Here is an 18,824-nt window from a genome sequence, read left to right as displayed (position 1 = left end):
AGGTCCCATGGAACTGCAAACAGTCAGATGTCTGATCTGGAGCTGTTTTGAGTTTGCAGAGTGGGCTGGGTAACAGAGTGAGCAATTCTGAGGTAGCACAGGAAAGATCCAGACAGCAGTTTGTAATGGAAACTTTGTGTTTCTCTTGGTACCTTAACTAAACATTCCCTGTAGATGCATTTGGTTCAGTTGTGTCAGCTATGGGTAAGGGAAAATCAAGTCTGAGGAGTTTTCTTTCTTGGCTTCAGTTGCTGTCTGCATAACATTTTCATTAATCACCTTATTTGCTCTAACAGAGGCTGAGTGGTGCAGCCGAAATCATCAGCTTGTAGCAGAGAACAAATCAGCATGCTAGCATGCTAGAACAGAAGTAACATGAAACTGCAAATGACTAAACGAGGTCTCAGTCCAGCATATATATTCATCAAGGCCCATATTATTATTTTCCTTTTCAAGTTTTAACTGGACTCATTTGATAAAAAACATGGCATTTGTTATTACAGACATTTGGAGAACCCTCCTCTAGGCCCTTGTCACTTTAAAAGATTTGAATTGGCTCATTGACATGACAGAAAAAGAACAAAATCCCACATAACTTCACTGATGTTAGTCTCTGTTCAATGTTTTAAGAAGCCAGAGACATCTCTGGCCTATGCTGAAGACACAAGTTTTGTACATAAGGAATGAAGAAAGCCCCTTAAATAAGCTTTTGGCTCAAGGCAAGAATTCTAGGCTGAAATTCCTTTGCTGGGGTAATGTAATAGGTCAGATTTGCTGATTAGCACTTTTTTGGGGGTTGTTGTTTGTTTGTTTTGCAACCCCAGTCATCTTTCGAAGTGTATTTATTAAATATTATAATTGACCAATGAAAAAGGAAAGAAATCCCGCATTTTTAGTTTTGTCATTCAGTAATACCCAGATGTGTTCAGAGCTCTATTTATGGTGTTTTTTTCATTTATTTTCTGTTCACAGTAGAGATTTTAATAATCATCCTCCTTTCTTACATTCATGGATCTGGGTACAACAAATAAAAGAAATACAGTAATTAAAGGGCTACTTTACTAAGTCCTCTTTGCAAGGAGTCTGATGTTTCAGTGTTGTTTGGAAATGACACATAGCTAAGACACATCTTCCTCTCCCCAGAATTCATCACTTCATCATTTCAGCATAATACAATTTAAATGTCTTGCATTTAAGTGCAAAGCCAAAGGGTCAGCTACTGATCTCCATTCTTGGAACAAGCCACAGGAGAGACAAAATCAAGTGGAAGTTGCTGCTCTTCTAAATTAGTGGCATTTTGGCTCTCACTGAGCACTAGTGTAGGATTTAATGCCTCAGAGATAAGGAGACCCAGTAAGAGTTTTAGGTTCACTGAACAGAAATTACACACAGCAATTGCAGGTGCTTAACTTCGACAGAAACCCCAACATTTAGTTTGCATTATTGTAAAACATAAGCTCTTTGACACTGAGGCTGTTGCCTTTCATTTTTCAAGTTAGGCCTGTCATAGATACTCAGTAAAAGAGCATTGTTTACTCACAGATTCCAGCACCACAGGGAAAAAAATGCTGCTTTTATAATAGGATGTGGCAAAAGTCCACATAAACAAAAGCATTATACTTAATGGAAGCACAATCAATAGAAGTTATTCCTGTGGGGCAGACAGTGTCCATTCTAGTGTGCATGCTCACCTAGACATGGAAGTTGTCCCTGCTAGGTAGGGTAAGTTTCCAACCCCATGGCTATCCTAATGGCTCTGACATTCCTCTTTCTTAGATGGGAGGTTTCCATTCCGGTTGTGCATCAGAACTTTGGGGAAAAAGAATGAAATGGTGAACATAAAGCTTTGGAGTTAAGACAGAATCAACAACAGAACAGCATTAGATAACAATGATAAAGCCATATAGATCTGTAAGGAGATTTATACCTTATCTTTGAAATTGCAAGCATTGTAAACACCATCTCATACAATCATGTAACATTACTATTTTTCTGGCTGATGGATTCCTACCTTTGTAAGAGGTAGCTGAAGTTTTGATTACTCACAATGTTACAGACTGAGAGGTATTGCCATACTGACAGTGAGTGCATTTAAAGTGTACGTGCTATCAGTGCAGTCACATAGCAAGACTACAGCAAACGTGATGGAAAAGAGTCAAGAGAAATTCTGTGTATGTAGATTTTGACAAGGCCATCTAGAAGATATAGCAATAATGCAGTTGCTACCACAAAGTTGTGCATTGTTTTTTCTGGCCATCAAAGGAAAACTTTACCTGCCCTCTGAGATGTGGGAAACATCTTTCATGCTTGTGATGCTTTGAGAGGAGAAAACATACATATGCATCTCATTCTTAGCTGACACGGCTAATCTGAATACCTAAGGTACTAATGAGCAAATTTACATCCGAAAAGAATTGCTCTTACTGCATTTGTATGTAACCAGTAACTCCTCCAGAAATACTTTGCTAAGAACATCACAAAAAATGAAGAGGAAAATACCACACCCAATGTCCAGCTCAGTGAGGCATCCTGGCCTTAGAGTGGACGATGTACAGCGCTGTGTAGGGTCAGGAAATGGAAGACAAGGAAGCCAGTTCTGTTCGCTTGCCTAGCCTAGAGTGGGTTCTCTCTTCCTTTCATCTCTGCAGTAAGAGCTGTGAAGCCAAGTGGCATTTACAGCAGCTAATCAACACATACTGATGACACGGTATAAATGGTACAAGCGCTGCTGAGTTCCTAGTTTAAACTTGCAGTATTTGATCTAGGAGAGTTTTCGTTGAGACTGCTGTGGTTTATGGTCCTAGCAGCGGTCAGGGACACGCTTGCAACCACATGGGCTGACTCCACTGTAAGGCCACAGAATTTCACCCACAAGCCCTTTCATATTGTCTCTTTCACTCTTCTCTGTTACTCTTCTGTTCCTTTTAACTGCACCACATTTCAGGCTAGTGAGAAAAAAAAGACTGGAAAGGTGACAATTGTCTGACACCATACTTCAGCACCATCTATTTCCTCTCTAGTTTGCCACTAACCCTGTCTACAACCTGAAACATAACTCAGTTCTGACTAAAGCAAGCAATACATTACTAATTATTTTTAAAATGAGAACATTCTCTACAAGCTCAGGCATAAAGCAAATGAAGATATATGTGGATTATACAATCATTAGCTGCTTTGAGATGCAAGAATATAACCTCACTATAAGTGAAAGAAGTTTTAGGCAAGGAAGAGTGGCGTGGAGCAGAGGTAGCATTGCTGTGAAGCCCTGTCATGCGGGATGCTGTAGCGGGTGTGCTGAATAGTTCACGTAATATGTAGTTTTCAAATAGGTAAACAATGCTGACATACAACCTTACTGTTTGACAGATGATTAGCATATTCAAAGGTATCACCTGTGTCTTACTGTTAGAAATAACTTAGAGAAAGGAAAGAATCAGGTATGATGGATTAAATTTTTTCATGAAATCTCAGCAGTATACATACAAAGATACTATTTAGAGCTGTTTGGCTAAATTTCAATACTTTAAATTCCAACATGATTTTTTTTGTTGTTTTTACCTTCTTTTTTATGGCTACTATGATGGGAAGCTGGGAAGGACAGCAAAGCCAAGGATGCCTTCATTTCCCTTCACTAAATGAACTTCCTTCATTTTGCTAGTAGTCACGGATAGCCTGTGATGCTTGGTTAGAAAAATGATGAGGAATCTTTAAGTTGTAGGAGTGTTTTACAAAGTACACATATCTCTGTTCCCTCACTTTCACTTTCTCAGCCTTTAGTTTCAGAGTTGTCTTTCTACTGGCTTTTCTATTCCACTGGATTCTACTGATGCATCAAATTGAGTCATCAGATGCACAGATACTTACATAAGTGGTGAGCATATGACTAGGTTAATTAATTATTCAGAAAGTTATAAAAGCACCTTTGGTTCAATGCTTTAATCGGCTAATTCAACCTCTTTGCTGAAGTAGCTTTAAGTACTTCTGTTACTTCTAATAGAGAGGATGTATTTCAGAAATATGTCTATATATTTAGACGCCATCATAAAAGAAAAGAATCTTGAAGGCTAATGATTTTGCATCTGGTTGTGTTTCAAGAGAAAAACTCTTTAACATATTTAACACATACAAATGTAACTGTTCCCTCAGTCCCAGTTTTGATGTAGTCTGTATAATTGACCTCAAAGCTTCACAGGCCCCTGGCCTAGTGCAACTGATTTTTTGTAGTTTCAAAAGAGGAAGGAACATACGATAGGGAGGGGTTGCGTGAGGAAGGGAGAAGAGATAAAGTGCGAACTCTTCAGAAACGGAAGTGACAAACTGCACAGGAGAAAGCCTACTGTTAGCAACGGCAAGTATTCTGCGTCGTAGTCCAAGGGTGCAGTAAAACAAGTAGCATCAGACTCTCAGGTCTGCAGGCAGAGATCTGAAATTTAAACTGTGGAATTACTGAAGGTTTTTTTCTGACTTTTTTATGGTCTTCAATCAATGGGAAATAATTTGATTTCTCTATTGCCCAGCAGGACTAATATTTGGAGTACTCTCTAGCAGAGAGAGAGACTACAACGTAAATGTAGCTAGAGAGAAGAAAACCAAATAGAATTCACTATGTATCCATGGAACTGTAACATTCCATGTCAGTCCAGAGAAGATCATAAAAATACATACCCGGAAAATATGCTTGGGCTTTCTGGCATGGGCTTTGGGTTGGTTGCTTCTTTGCCATTCCAGTAGTGCATCTTTTTACTTTTTGAAGGGAGAACTCAAAATGTCAGACAGAGCGTTTTGAAGGGCTGCATCACTTACCAACATTATGCAAAATGGCTCAGGAGCACAAACGTACAAGGAAACCAAAGCAGCTCAGCATAACACTGGGAAATAAGTTTCTTGTGCTTAAGATGCTGTAGGGAATCACCTAAGACTCCTTGGGCCACACTGCAAAGCTAGAGGCCAAATTCTCAGTCACATTCTCAGCATAGATCTAGAATGTATTCCAAGATTTCTCTGTGAAGGGGAGGACAGAGTTTCATGGTCCTTACACTTGGCTGGTTAGCCTGTCTTTGTTGGCCGTTTTTGAAAATCCCTTGTGCTTATAAACACGGGGAGTCCAGTGAAAGTTGAAAACACAAATGAAATTGTTCCCTTAGAAGATCAGACTTGCAGTTAGTCACCTAATAAAAATGTCAGGCATTTAATCTTCATGAAGAGAAAGCTGCTAAGAAATGTTTATAAATAATATCAAAAACTTTGCATTTCTTTATTAGTAAGAACTATAGAAACTAAATTTTTGGTGAACACTTGTTCACTGACAAGTGGCTTTTTATGAAGAACAGAACTATGTATCAGTGAAACTCAGCAAATAGTTCAGGCTGATTTTTTTTATTTCAGAAAAATTGTGATAATGTGTTTCATCAATTCATTTCAAATTAACATCATCGTTGTGTTGAAATTTGTCTCCAGAGCTAAAGGAATTAAAATAGTGTTACAAAGAAACACCCCAAAAATAGTAAAATATTTTACCAAAAATAAAATTACTATGGGCTACTTGGTTTGCTGAGTTCTTCTGCAGTTCAAAGTTTTTTTTTATTTTTTCAGTGGAGCAAAAAATAAATAATACACATAGCTCTAGCCTTTATTTTGCTCTTTCATTCAAAACCTTAGCAAAAGATGTAGCAAATTTTCTTTTTATTAAATTTATGACCATTTCATTTTAAAGCGAATTTGCTATAAGATTTATTTTCCAGATCATGGAATATAACTTTCAGCTACTTACTGGTGGTTTGTGCAAAGCAGTTTGGAACTAGGTTTTAGCTGGGAGTGGAACACAGAGCTTAATGTACTGAACACACAGTGATGTACATTAGCAAAGATAAAGTGAGAACTAAACAGGAGTCAAAACAGGAGTTAACATGGTAGGCAGAAAATGACTTGGTAAAGATAAGAGGTTCAAATTCCAGATTCTTAATTTACTGTGCAAAAATGCAGAATAAAAATCGTGGGTATTTTAAAAGTGCTAAGCTATAGAAACTCACACAGCGCAGTTCAGCTTGGGCATCCCAGTTTGAACAGGGATTCAGTAAAGCCATGGAATGCATATTTTAGACAACAGAAAGATTATGTGATGGAGTGTCCTGTGAAAAAAACAAAAGCTTAAAAGGCTAGAATGTTTCTGCCTTGACAAAAGAGAAGCAAATGTGGCTAATAAAAATACCGTAAAATTATTCTAAACTGAGATTTAAGATATTAATGAACAAGCATGAAATAAAGGCCTAGAATATAACTGACAGAATGCAATCTGTTAAAAAAAAAAAAAAAAGAAAAAAAGAAAAAGATTTTTTCCATTATGGTGAAAGTGAGTTGTAATATTTTTAAGAAGAGCAGAAGGTAGCTGCATGGAATATACCAAAGTAGTTATTTTGGTCCTTGGGCAGACCCGACTGTGGTTAAGGCTAGGGGAGGAATTTTGCACTACTTGTATTTCTCTGGCATTGTAATCATTATCATTATGGTATCTGAACTGTTGTTCATCATTTGCTGTTTGCGTTGTTCTAGTTAGCTGTGGTTATACAGATAAGTCATGCGTGCTGTAATCTGTGCTCCCAGATGGAGCAATAAAGCACTTCCAGAACAAACAGTAACACACATTCACTTAAAATGTAAACTTGCCGCTTGGAAATTCAAGAAATATTCATACCTGTCTAAATAACTCAATAAGAATGTTAAGGTACAGGAAATAAACCAAGGATTTAAATAATGGATATAACAGTAGCTGTTGCAGCCTCTGCTCAGTACTAGTTTCCTGTGCACACGGTAAACATAAGATCCAAAAATTTATCCATTTAATGACTGTATTTGCTAAGATTAAAGTAAAGATGCCCACGCTTTCAAGTGTGATTGTACTTGATGCCTGGGTCTGTGCCTGTTGGAAATCTGAGAACTCCAGTTCCCCAAAAAAGGCCGCATCACAGGTAATGGAAATAGCAGGAACATGCATGCTTCTGTCAGCAGGTACCAATGCAATCCAGCTCCTTGTTCCTGTGTGTCCTAGGGGCTTTGGGGAGGTTATGTCCCAGTGTCTAATAAAGTGTGAACTCTGACTAAAGCTTCTCTTGGTTTTGGGCATTCATAGCACACTCCCATATTGGGCTTCTGGTGTCTAATGACAGTCAAATTCACCCTGTGACTTTTCTTTTGACTGAGAACATTACTAAAACTTCCTCATATTCCTGGAACTAGCCAAGCTTAATATTGCTGAATTCACTACCTGTTAGATATGGTTGAAGGTAGTGGAGACATTGAAAAGCTGTTGACAGACACACAAAAGTGGATACAAAAATCATGATCGCATTTCGCTTGTTTGGTTATGAAATGTCACCTCCAAAGTCATTAATTTAAAACTGTTTAATTTATAGAAATTTGGAATTGTGAAGCTTTGGAATGTTTTGATCCCTTTTAAAATACTTGATAAAGAAACCACCATTCATTTAACATCAAAGCGGTGCATTATTCTCTCTCTTGCACTCAGATGGTTAAGGGCTTGGGTTTTGACTGCAAAAGGGCTTGTTTATAAAAAAGAGAGTAACAGAAGCTAAATGCTTGTAAATACATATCGGTGCTATTGAAGGATAACCTTTCTCTTTTTTCTAAATAACAGCCAGTCTCAAGAAACATGGTCTGCTTGGGTGAGTGTTTTTTCCCAGGATAGCATTTCCTCTCTTAGAGGAAGGCTGCTTCAGTCACATCTGTATTTAACTGTCTGCCCCTCATCCTCCCCACCCAGCCTGCTAATCTGTGTTTCCAAATATACCCGTAATTATGTATATGAAAATGTAGAAATATAAGAATAGCACACAGTGGCATGTTCAAGTTTCTAGTCTGTTTTTGTAACAACATACCATGCTGTTCTGCAAAACAGCAGAACAGATTAAAGATCACAGAAAATTGTTTCTGGCTTACTGTTTCTGGTTTTGCAGGCACGTGTGGAATTCCCAGAATATAAATTTCTTTGTTACTGCATGGTCTTGGCATACGTTTGAAGGTGCTAATGTGCAAAGCTACTACATGAGTTAAATTGAAAAAAATAGCCCGTATACATGGTTTGACTGGATAATACTCTAATCTGTAGGGCAGTGGATATCACGTTTCAAATTGTTCAGATAGGATTGCCTAATCTTTCCATTGGAATTCTGAAAATGGTTGGTATCACAGGTGTCTCAACCTGTTTGGGCATTTTAGTCATTTGTAGGCGTGGGGTTTTTTAAGCACGCTCAGGCCTACATAGTACTTAGTATCATTTTTAACTGCTATTCAAATGCTGGATATCATACAGATGAATCAGTCAAACAGGACTCCAGGGTCTGTACAGGAGTGTCACTGTATAAGAAAGGAGCCCTTAAAACTGGGTGTGAATTGGGGAAAAGTGGAGAGTACACTAGAAGTGTGGTACAAGTCAAGACATCAGTTCTGGTTCCACCATCTCTGTAGTTTTTGTTTCCCGTAAGTACATGTAGTTGCCTCAATATATGTAACGATTGACAAATATAGAATAATACAAAGGACTTTTATGTAATATCAGAAGAACAGCCTGGCTCTACTTGCTTCTGAATCTCTTCCAGCAAGAAAGAAGAGAGGTGCATTTTTTAAAATGCTGTTTCTATAGCCCAGGCAACTCTACGGTTCCTTTGGTGGTCTGCTCTGGCAAGCAGTATAAAACAGTATGAGTAGCTAGGGCTGTGCCACTGGAATGAATTTGGAGTCAGTACACCTGCAGATCTCATGTTCTTTTACTCAGTGAGCACTGCAAGTTTCTTAATGCAGCTTGACACACATTTTTCTTTGGACTGGGTGGAGTTCAGGGAGAAGCCAAAAATGTTCTTGCTTGTGTAATTTTCAGTTAAGATCAGTTGTATTTAATTCTCAAATGTGATGTTTTTCCATGAGCTTGTGTAACTTTTAACACCAGTTATGTGATGTTATATGCTCTGTCAGAGGAGCTAGAAAGGTTACAGTTTAGTGGGATTTGGAACATGGAAATCCAAACCTATTTAAAATTGTTTAAAAAAATTAATTACAATATTCCTTATCTTTTAAAGGCATCTTTTGCCTGCCTCTCTTAAGAGTAAAAAAGCCTAAGCTGCTTTTTGATTCCTTTATTTTCAAGGATCGTTACCTTTTGGAGACTTACCTCTCTTTGAGACCTGCTAGTAATGCTCATAATGCACAAAAAACCTGATGTTGCCAAGGCAGTGCTAAGACTTTCAATATATACATTCACATGCTTGACGTGTTTCCTACCATATTTAAGATACCTGATAATATTTTCACAGTAATTTATAGGATCAAATTCTGCAGTCATTGTATAAAGGTAAAATTCTGACTTCAACACTGCCTAAGATGGACCTCAAAGTCTTTATTTTGTCGTGTACAGCAACTTTAACGTTGAAGGCTCTTTGTTAACTACAATATGACCATGAGTTACTGCTGATGCAAAAAACTTGTACTGTGGCTGCATTTTCCCTAATGAGATTAGGCAATCAATTCATATAAACTGTCATTCTGTTGATTGCTTTACTGACAGTAAAAGGTCATTTATATAACGTACCTGCACAGAAAACCACATCCCTTCTGTTTAAGAGATGAGATTGATGACAGACTATGAATTTCCACGTGTGGTTTTAGACCAACAGCTAGGTCTTGCCTTAATTAACATCCTGCAGCAACTTTGTTCCAGACTGTGTACTAATTTTTTAAGAACAATAATGATTCTCATATCTTCACACAAGAATTCCAGCATTTCCTCACAATACAGCTTTTCTCTGAGGAGGTATTGCTAAACCTTAACAAAGCTGGGAAGCACTCTAGAGAACTTCCTACCACTGCTAGAGTGAGATTGCACTGTAAGAGTGCACGGAGGGGAAAAACATTTGGCCAAGAAACTTAAAGGCAATTACCAAAAAGATAACAAATCAAGACTAGAGAGGACTGAGGGGAAAAAATAGTTTCTTGGAAGGAGAAGTAGTAGTGGAAGAAAGGCCACATTTTCTTTGGCTTAGCACCCAAATCACCATGACCATCATCAACAACATCGTCAGGCAGGTGAGTAGGAACTTGAGTAACAGAAACGTCCAAAGGCCTTACCAGAAAGTGATGCTATAGCACAGGCATGAGAAAATTCCATTCTGCAGGCCAAATCCAGCTGTTAGACCATGTCTTATTGCCCTTCTTTCCAAGGGTCCCAGATTCCTCCTGGAAGTATATCTGTTGTATGACCAAAACATAGGAAAAAGATTAGTGAATCTAGTCACACAACAGGGATATCTGGCACATCCCACCACAGGCAGGAGCATATCTAACAACGATGACTGGGTACAAACATAGTGAAAATGTATTTGTTTCCCGTCTCTCAGCAGACTGAGAGATGAATCCCTGACAGTTTGCAGAAGGCCAAGGAGGACATGGAATGGCTTTGCATAGGTTTTTTAAGCAACAAAACTATATGCATTAAATGAGTTGTTGGTGGGTTTGCTCTTAAAAAATTTGTAGGTCCCTAAGTTTTTTAGGCTTTAGATCAGGGGAAGCCAACTGAAAGCAGTCCTGTTCGTCTTAGCTGACTTTTGTAGATCACTTAGGAGGTGGCGTTCATGGTTCTCCATATGAAAATCTCCCTTGTGTACTGTACAGGTACAACTATTGCATTAGGCCTTGTAGTTGTAGGTGTAACTAATGAAATCCACAAAATGTGCTTAAGATTGGGGTTTCTCCTAAATAATCAAGGAAACATGAGGAACACTTGTTTTCTCCATGGTCTCGAATAAAATTTTATTTAAAATAAGAATTGCGTGTCTATTAATTGAGACACTGTTTGAGATTTGGCTGAAGTATCTTGGAGGCTTCATGAACAGAGGGAAAAAGAACCTAAAAATCTCTTTTTCTGAGCAGAAGCCTCCTAAGTAGATCCTGGAGATAAATGTTATGGCCAAATCTGTGAATTTAAAACAGATTACTGGCCACTTAGATTGAAGGTTGGCTGGTGTTAATTTTGCTATCAGACAATTTTAATTAAGGTGTGTTGAATTTCTCCAGGAGGCTAATTTATGTATTTATTTCCTATTTGGTGTAGTGTGTGTAACTTTAATTTCTGATTTTGGGACAGAAATTTTATACCTCTCTGGACCTCCTGAACTGCCTATTCAGCATTAGAAAAATTAAGATTGGTGCAAGTAGGAAGTTATAAAAATTATAACTACAAAAACTGCTAAGTCTGTATTCACAAATGAATAAGATGTTCTAGATTGATAACAAATAAAGAACGTGATATTCAGATGCAGTGACAGTAAGAACCAAACCAATGTACAGAAGTAGTAGGCAGCACATTTCATGGTTTGATGTTGTCGTTTTTAACAAACGGAGAAACTAAGGATGGAAACAAATAGTACAAGTTGCCTAAGGCTATGCAGCGCATCAGTGATGAAGCTGGGAATACATCCCAGATACCCATCTATTATAACAACAACACTACTTCTGTCTGCAGCCGGTGCTCACCTCCAGTGCTAGAGCTTCTCAGGCTGCACATCTACCACAGTGCCCAAGTGCAGACCTCCAGCATAGCCATGCAACTGCCCTATGAAAGATATTTCCCATGGCTGAAATCTGTTGAGAAGTGCATCAGGTCACCATACTGCTGTTTCTTTGAGCTCAGTGGTCCTACCTGAAGTGTCATAGTCATGGGTTTTAGCTGTTGATAGAAGGCTGCTATGTGGCGCATTTACCTAGTTGAAATATAGGGCTCCCTCCCTTGTCTTCTAAAATGAGACCTAAGGCAGTGAACAAGAGAAACCCTAGTACCTTCACCAAATGCAGAAATCACAGGCATGGCTGTGGAGAGTGCAAGGTGACAGCCTCACACCCAGTGCCTCAAAATTTCCATTGTGCATTTTTACCATTATTGTTTTTAAACTGAAGAGAGACTTCATCACACCTCCTGAACTTCAACACTGAGTCAGACAGACACAGGGACAGCTCGGAGGAGTAAGTGAATATTCTGTAGAGCTCAGTACAGATATTGTCAAAGCCCAGAAGTCTAATGGAGTACAAGAGATATGAAATGTGACATCAGCTTAAAGGATCAGGAGCCCAGCATCCCTGAAGATCCAGTTATCAAATGAGGCATCTATCACTAGTTTGATTTGAAGTACTTTTTAATGGATTGGAATACCACGGTGGTCTCATCTCGGGCAGAGAGTAACACTTTCCCCATCCAATTAGTGCCAAATGGCTTCTACCATGCTCCCAACCTTTCTATTCTAACTTTTGCATACAAAAAAAGCACATGGAAGACATTGCTATCCCTTCTAATCATGCCATGTTTGCTTCTTGCAGGTGAACGACCTTTTGAATGCAATTGGCAAGGATGTAATAAGAAGTTTGCTCGCTCGGATGAGCTGGCCCGCCATTACCGCACTCACACTGGAGAAAAGAAGTTCAGCTGTCCTCTCTGTGAGAAACGCTTCATGCGCAGCGATCATCTGACAAAGCATGCCCGTCGCCATGCCAATTTCCACCCAAGCATGCTCAAGAGGCGAAGCGGAAGCAGCTCAAGAACAGGATCTGTCAGTGACTACAGCCGCTCAGATGCCTCAAGTCCAACAATTAGTCCTGCCAGTTCCCCATAGACCTACCTGCACTGGATGTCAGCACTTTGCCTCTAATACCTAATGTGGAGTTTTGTTTGTGTTGCACACACTTAAAAAACTGTTGCTTCCCCTCTTCAGTTCCCCACCCCACCTTTTTTTTTTAAAAAAAAATCAGTAAATAGCTGCCTTCCACTGCAATTTCCAGTCAAATTTTCTTTACCCAACCAGACAAGTGGCTATTCTAACCTCATGGACAGGCAGACTTACATGTTACACTTTGTGACTTCTGCTGTCTCAATATTTCAAACATTTTGAAACCATTTACAAATCTTCTTGATTATTCTTTATAAGAAAATGAGAAAATCTAAAAAAAACCCAAACCACTTAATTCACCTCAGGTGTCAAAGTAGTTTTGTAAGACCAGATTGCACAGCATGAGCATACATACATTTACAAATCAACTGTGTTGGATTGTGTCCCCCTTCTCCTTTCTCAGGGATGGATATTTATGTTACACAATAATTATAATGAAGACACACCCTAACCGCAGCCTTACTCTGTAAATGTATTTGCACTCAGAAGCTTTTTGTTAGGTTCTTTCACACACTGGGGAAAAAATAAAAACCAAACAATACAAAGAACAAATCAGTACTGGAATGTGGTACCAGACTCTTCCATTATTTGTTTTCCTGATTACAAACGTACATTGAGGAGTGTCCAAACAGGAGTCTTGCCTTTCTTCAAGCTGCTCTCTGCTTTTGGTAGGAAGCTGTATTTTCACTTCATGCCGAAGATGCTCCAAAACCAACTTCCTATTGCAAAAATCTCTGTGAGGTTGATAAACTTGTTTGTTTGTTTCATGCTAGATAAAATTCTGAGAAAAAAATGCTGAAGAAGATGCCTTAAGTAAATAACCTCAGTCATGAGGAAACATATTTACACTGGGTAACATTTTATTGCAAGGTGGCATGGAATCTCGGAGGCATTCTGTCACTCTCTCCCAAGTTGTTAAGCAATCTGCACTGCCTATTCAGTATGGGACCAACAGAATATTCAAATCAAACCACACTGACTTGAACAATTTTCTTCTTTTTTTTTTTTTTTTTTAATAAACTATGGAAATAGCATAGCTGAACCAATGCCCACCAAAACTTTTATCAAGGTACTTACTGTACAGCTGTATCTTAGAAAGACAAATTGTCTAAGACCTAGTTTCTCTATCCTGTTGCCTCACAATCGTGGTCACCGATAAAAGGAATGGAAAATCATAATGTATCTTCTGACTGGAAAAATTAAATACACATTTTAAAGTTTTAAAATAAAAGGACATTTTAGCTCATCACTGCTACAAATTTCTCAAAAATACGCATACCAGCATAAAGTAAGGTGCTCTCATTTCTGAATAACTGCTTAATAACAAAAAGGGAATCTTGGCTAGTTTTCAGTAACTTTCAAATATTTGACACTAGACAGAGGTAGAATTTTTATGTTTTACATGGTAGCAGATATAGCAAATGACCAGCAGCATTGTGATGTACTGGAGATCTCATTGGCAGCAAATACACTATGCTTGGTTTGGCTGGGTCTGATGGTGCGTATTATAAATTCAGGTCCTTTTGATTCTGGAAATTTTGGGGTTTTCTTGCTTTTACTGTAGGGTATAAATGCAGTTAAGTGTAGCATGGTGAAAAGTAACTCTCTATGCCAAACCTGCCATTTGATATCAAGTGAATGCCTCCAGATTCCAAATGAAACTATATCTTACTTGCTGCTTTGCATTGATCCAATTTTGCAAGTCTTTATTGTACTGTATATTAACTGTGAGAGGCTAATATAGATTTCCAAGTAGTTTCATAGGTACTTCCATAATATTTACATTATTCCTAATACTACACTTTCTATTAGTTGTATGGATAGATACTTAAAGACAGTTCAAACTGCAGTTATTTCAGTATTTTTTTATGGCTGTTTGCTTCAGATTTCACCTCTATAAAAATCAGTTTTCCCCTTTCAACTGGAAGTCATGTGAGGCACAATTCTACTGTTTCATTTCACAGAAAATGAAAGAACATCATAATGGGTTTTTGCAAGATGACAAACGTTGAGTTTGTGTGACAAGCTGCCTAACCACTGTAAGTTAGGAGAAAGCCAGATCTGTTTGCCTCCATAGATTTCCTCTTTTCTTCTTTTTAATCTCATCTACTGATACACACAATTTTAACAACTTGATACAATTCAGGTAACAGGAATTCACATTCCAATACTTTCTGTGACTGCTAAAAGTGCTCTTGTGCTGTGGTTAGTAACGAGGCATTTAAGGTGTCTAGCTAAAGGAATTCTACAAGTCAACAGTCTTGTGCATGTACTTGGAAACAAGACATAAACACATTTCTCATTATTATTATACCTTAATAGAGGGATTGGGGTGGGGAGAAAGGGGGAGAGGAGATCAAAAGGAAAACTAAGTATCAGCGAAAAATCATAGGCTTCGTGGTTCACTTTGTTGTAAAATCATCTTTTCCAACAAGAGCATCATTTAATCTTTAGCAAAGGAGGAATCACTCCAGTCCATTTAGGGCATAATAATTCAGCATTAATCAGTAGGTGCATTACAAACAAGTTGTTTCAATAGCCTGGAGAAAGAATATTCACACCAGGTTTCATTAGTACTGAGATTATGGGATATAAAGATTACAGGACAGCTATTGTGAGTGACACAAGAACTATGTAAACTTTAACTCAAATAGTAAACTAAGGATTTTATGTATATTTTTCATAGGTATTACTAGTAATTCTCCCAGATTAAGTAGAAAAAAAAAATTGGTTCAAAGATGAATTTCCAGTTCAGCCAGTTCATCTAATAAGAAGGCTGTGAGATTCTATATAGCCAACATAGCTACACTTTCAGGAAATTCTCTGAAATGCTTTGTTAATATTTATTTTTTAAAAAAAAAAAACCACACATTTTTTTTTACATCTGAGCTGTAAATACCTCAGAATGTGTTAGACTCGCAGTCAAATTACTGTGTTTTAAAATCGTAGAGTTTCAAATATCTCCATTAATCGTTTAATATATGATAGCTTTAGGATAAAATGATGAATTACAAACCACTAGTAGTTTCCAAAACTGAATGCGAACAAAACTTCTCTTACTATTTTCATATGGAAAGAGTGTGTTTGGGGTTTTGTAGCATCTGCTAGATGTTAGAAAAGAAGCAGAAGTATCAGCAAAGTCATAAGACTCCATTCTCATGATGGTTCCTCCTGAGTTTTGCAGATATGAGAAGCCTGAACAGCTCAGATTATGTTTTGAAATCTGGGTGCTTACTCAAACTAACCTCAAAGTTTTACCCTTTTGCTGTTTCACCCAGCAGTGAACCTCAAACATTCTCCTGGCATAGCAACAAACATCGCAGGCTTGGGAAGCACTGCTCTGGCAAGGTGCAGATGTCTTTGCAGTCCTCCGTTTGGACGCGTGTGCACCTCTCTTGCCTCCTCCCTTCCCCATGCAATCTGTTGAGGTGATTCCCCACAAACTAAAAAATTGCCCTATTTTTTTATTTTTAGTTTCAGCATATAACAACAGTTTTATGATTATTAAGAAAGCCCTGGAAGTTTGTTTTTCTCCAGCCATGATTCTAGCTTCCTCTAAGAGTTGAGTTTAACTGCCTTGCTATAGGAAATGGGTGCAAGTTAAAATCATCACATCACTACCACCACTCGACTGAAAGTAAAGACACCCTTAGAAACTCATTCATCCCTTCCATTAACCTCATCCTGTGCAAAGGCCTGAAGTGCATTAATGGCCACATGAATTCAATTTTCATCTTGCTTCTTAGAAAGCAGTCCTGGTAAACTCCTGGCAGCTAGATTTTATTGTGAGAATTGTTTATATCGGCGAACTATTTGTTCCTTGCTTTTATAATGTAGGCATACTATCCGTTTATGTTATATAACTGCAAAGGTATATATTTATAACAAGTCATCAGAAGCCTCTGTTTGATGGTAACATCTAATTCCTGTATATACCCTACCCCCTGTACTGCATTAACCTTTGCAATAACTTTTAGCTATGAAAGCCTCTGTACACCTTTAAAACCTCATCACCTCCTGTCCAGACATTCAGCGCTTTCCATGCTTCATGCAGCCAGGCAGCAAAAGGCTGTGCGAAGAGCTTATCTGTTTCTACCTATTCACATTCACAACTGCTTTTCTCCAGTTCTTTGCCATGAGTTCTAGAATGTGTACTCTTTGAAGTGCATTGTTGTTTTGGGATACACGGTTTGTGAAGAAAGAATGAGGAAAATGAACCCTGCATACTTAAAGCTTGCTTTTTCATTGCCATTTGATTTACTAATTTCATTAGGTGATGCCTACGAACTGACTTTCAGGTGCTCTTTTACTCCATCACACCACCTGTTTGTGCATTGGGTGCTAACATATGGTCTATGTCAGTGAATGGTATGATGAATGTCTGTATCTTTACCTCTTTGGGGGATAAAGCTATAGCCTTAGGCAGAAGAAAATAACCGAGTTATACTTGTTTACCCCATAAGCCAGAATATAAAACGCAAAACCCCATCCACTGATATAGGTTATATATATATATATGGATTTATAGAAGCATATGCACATATATATAAATACATATATATGTGTAAACTGTATAGTACGTATACACAGCAGTGTGTATATACTACACACTGAATAACGAAGGGATGTCTACAGAACACAAATAGGTATCCATTTCATTATGACTAGTGATGGGTCTGAACCAGAATCCTAGATCCACACCATTGCATTTGGAAAGTTTGAAGCTGTTTTTTTGAGATTTGTGGTTGAATTTCATCTCTGGTTACAGCTGCAGTTACTTGTGTATGTATGCATTCGGGGGGACGGGTGGGCATGTGCACACGTGGTTTTTCACAAGCACATGCCTGTGTGGGTGACAGAGAATATGTGTGCCAGTAAGTGTGCACGTGTTTACATATATTCTTCCAGCTTTAGTGAACTAAATGTTACCGGCATCATCTTTACTTCTACAGTTTTATCAGCAGCACATGAATGCTTCCATGGGTCACTTTTCAACTCTTTAAATCACTACATTGAAGTATTACAGTTGTACAGTTGTATGTTCATCTATTCTTGCTCTGCTGTAACTTTTTATGTATTTTGTACTGCATAGATTATATATTGTGATAATGTCCTATGCAACAACAATAACAAAGGAAAAAAAAGGAAAAAGAAAGAAAATTAACAACTGTAAAATATCGTCTTAACTTGTATGCATGGTTAGTGACGTTTACATTTTCCAAAATAAAACTTATAACTATGAAATGTTGCTTTTCTCTTAATTTCCTTCTCTATGTATCAGTTAGAAAGCATCGGTTGTTAATATCTGTGCTGTTCATTTGAGATTTGATATCTTGTTACACATCTTTGTTTAAATGTCAACTGGTGCTATTGTTTAAAATTGGATTATGTTTTTAATCATTGAGAGAAAGTTTCTGTGATGTTTGTTAAGTACTCTCATCTGCTTTAACCAGTATTTTATAGTTGCATAGTGAAATTATTTTCTCAAAGCTGGTATATACTGTGGGGTTTTTACAAGATGGTTACAGGATTAATATGCATTACAAAGGTCAAAGAGTCAGCTATCCTTTCTTCAAACCTCAGTTCTTTGCAGATTTCCGATATCATCTCTGCAGGTGGCAGTGTACTATCAGAACAGTTGTAACTTAATCTCACAGCATTCCAAAATGTTCTTTCATAATTTTAAAGAAAAGTAAACTGAAACACGAGAGATCTGAGTGACTTTCTCGAATACATGAGGCAGTGGCTGATGTATGCCTTTGTCCTCTTTGAAAGTTACACCACACCCCTAGGAAAACAATTTTTTTCTCTATAATGAATATCTGTCTATAGAACATTATAACTGATCGCAAAAATAGTTTAGAACAGTGGACTACTGCTGAAAGATGAAAGCTAAAATATCTTTGTTAAGCTAGAGGCAATTGTGTGAATTACTTTAAAATGAGTACATTTTGTTGTGCAGTGGTCATGAAAACTGTTCAGAGCAAATAACTTGGAGACCATTATCTTTAATAACAGTTTTCCCCATGTATTCATTACAGTGTTGAACTGTCATTGCTATTCATTATCTCTGACCATGCACCAGTTAGCTTGTACATCTAT

At 37.8% G+C, this 18,824-nt stretch overlaps 1 protein-coding gene across 1 annotated transcript in view; it reads left to right on the top strand.

Annotated features, from left to right (window-relative positions):
- The window catches only part of KLF13 (KLF transcription factor 13), a 36,379-nt gene extending 18,413 nt beyond the window's left edge, over positions 1-17,966 (top strand). Inside the window, exon 2 of the mRNA XM_005234181.4 lies at positions 12,376-17,966. Within this exon, the coding sequence (XP_005234238.1) occupies positions 12,376-12,668 (293 nt within the window). The 3' untranslated portion in view covers positions 12,669-17,966. The remainder of the gene's footprint in view (positions 1-12,375) is intronic.
- The last annotated feature ends 858 nt before the right edge of the window (positions 17,967-18,824 follow it).

This window comes from Falco peregrinus, chromosome 1 (assembly GCF_023634155.1).
Source record: "Falco peregrinus isolate bFalPer1 chromosome 1, bFalPer1.pri, whole genome shotgun sequence".
Taxonomy (NCBI): Eukaryota; Metazoa; Chordata; class Aves; order Falconiformes; family Falconidae; genus Falco; species Falco peregrinus.
Note: the sequence above shows the minus strand (reverse complement) of the source record. Positions and strands in the feature narration are given on the sequence as shown.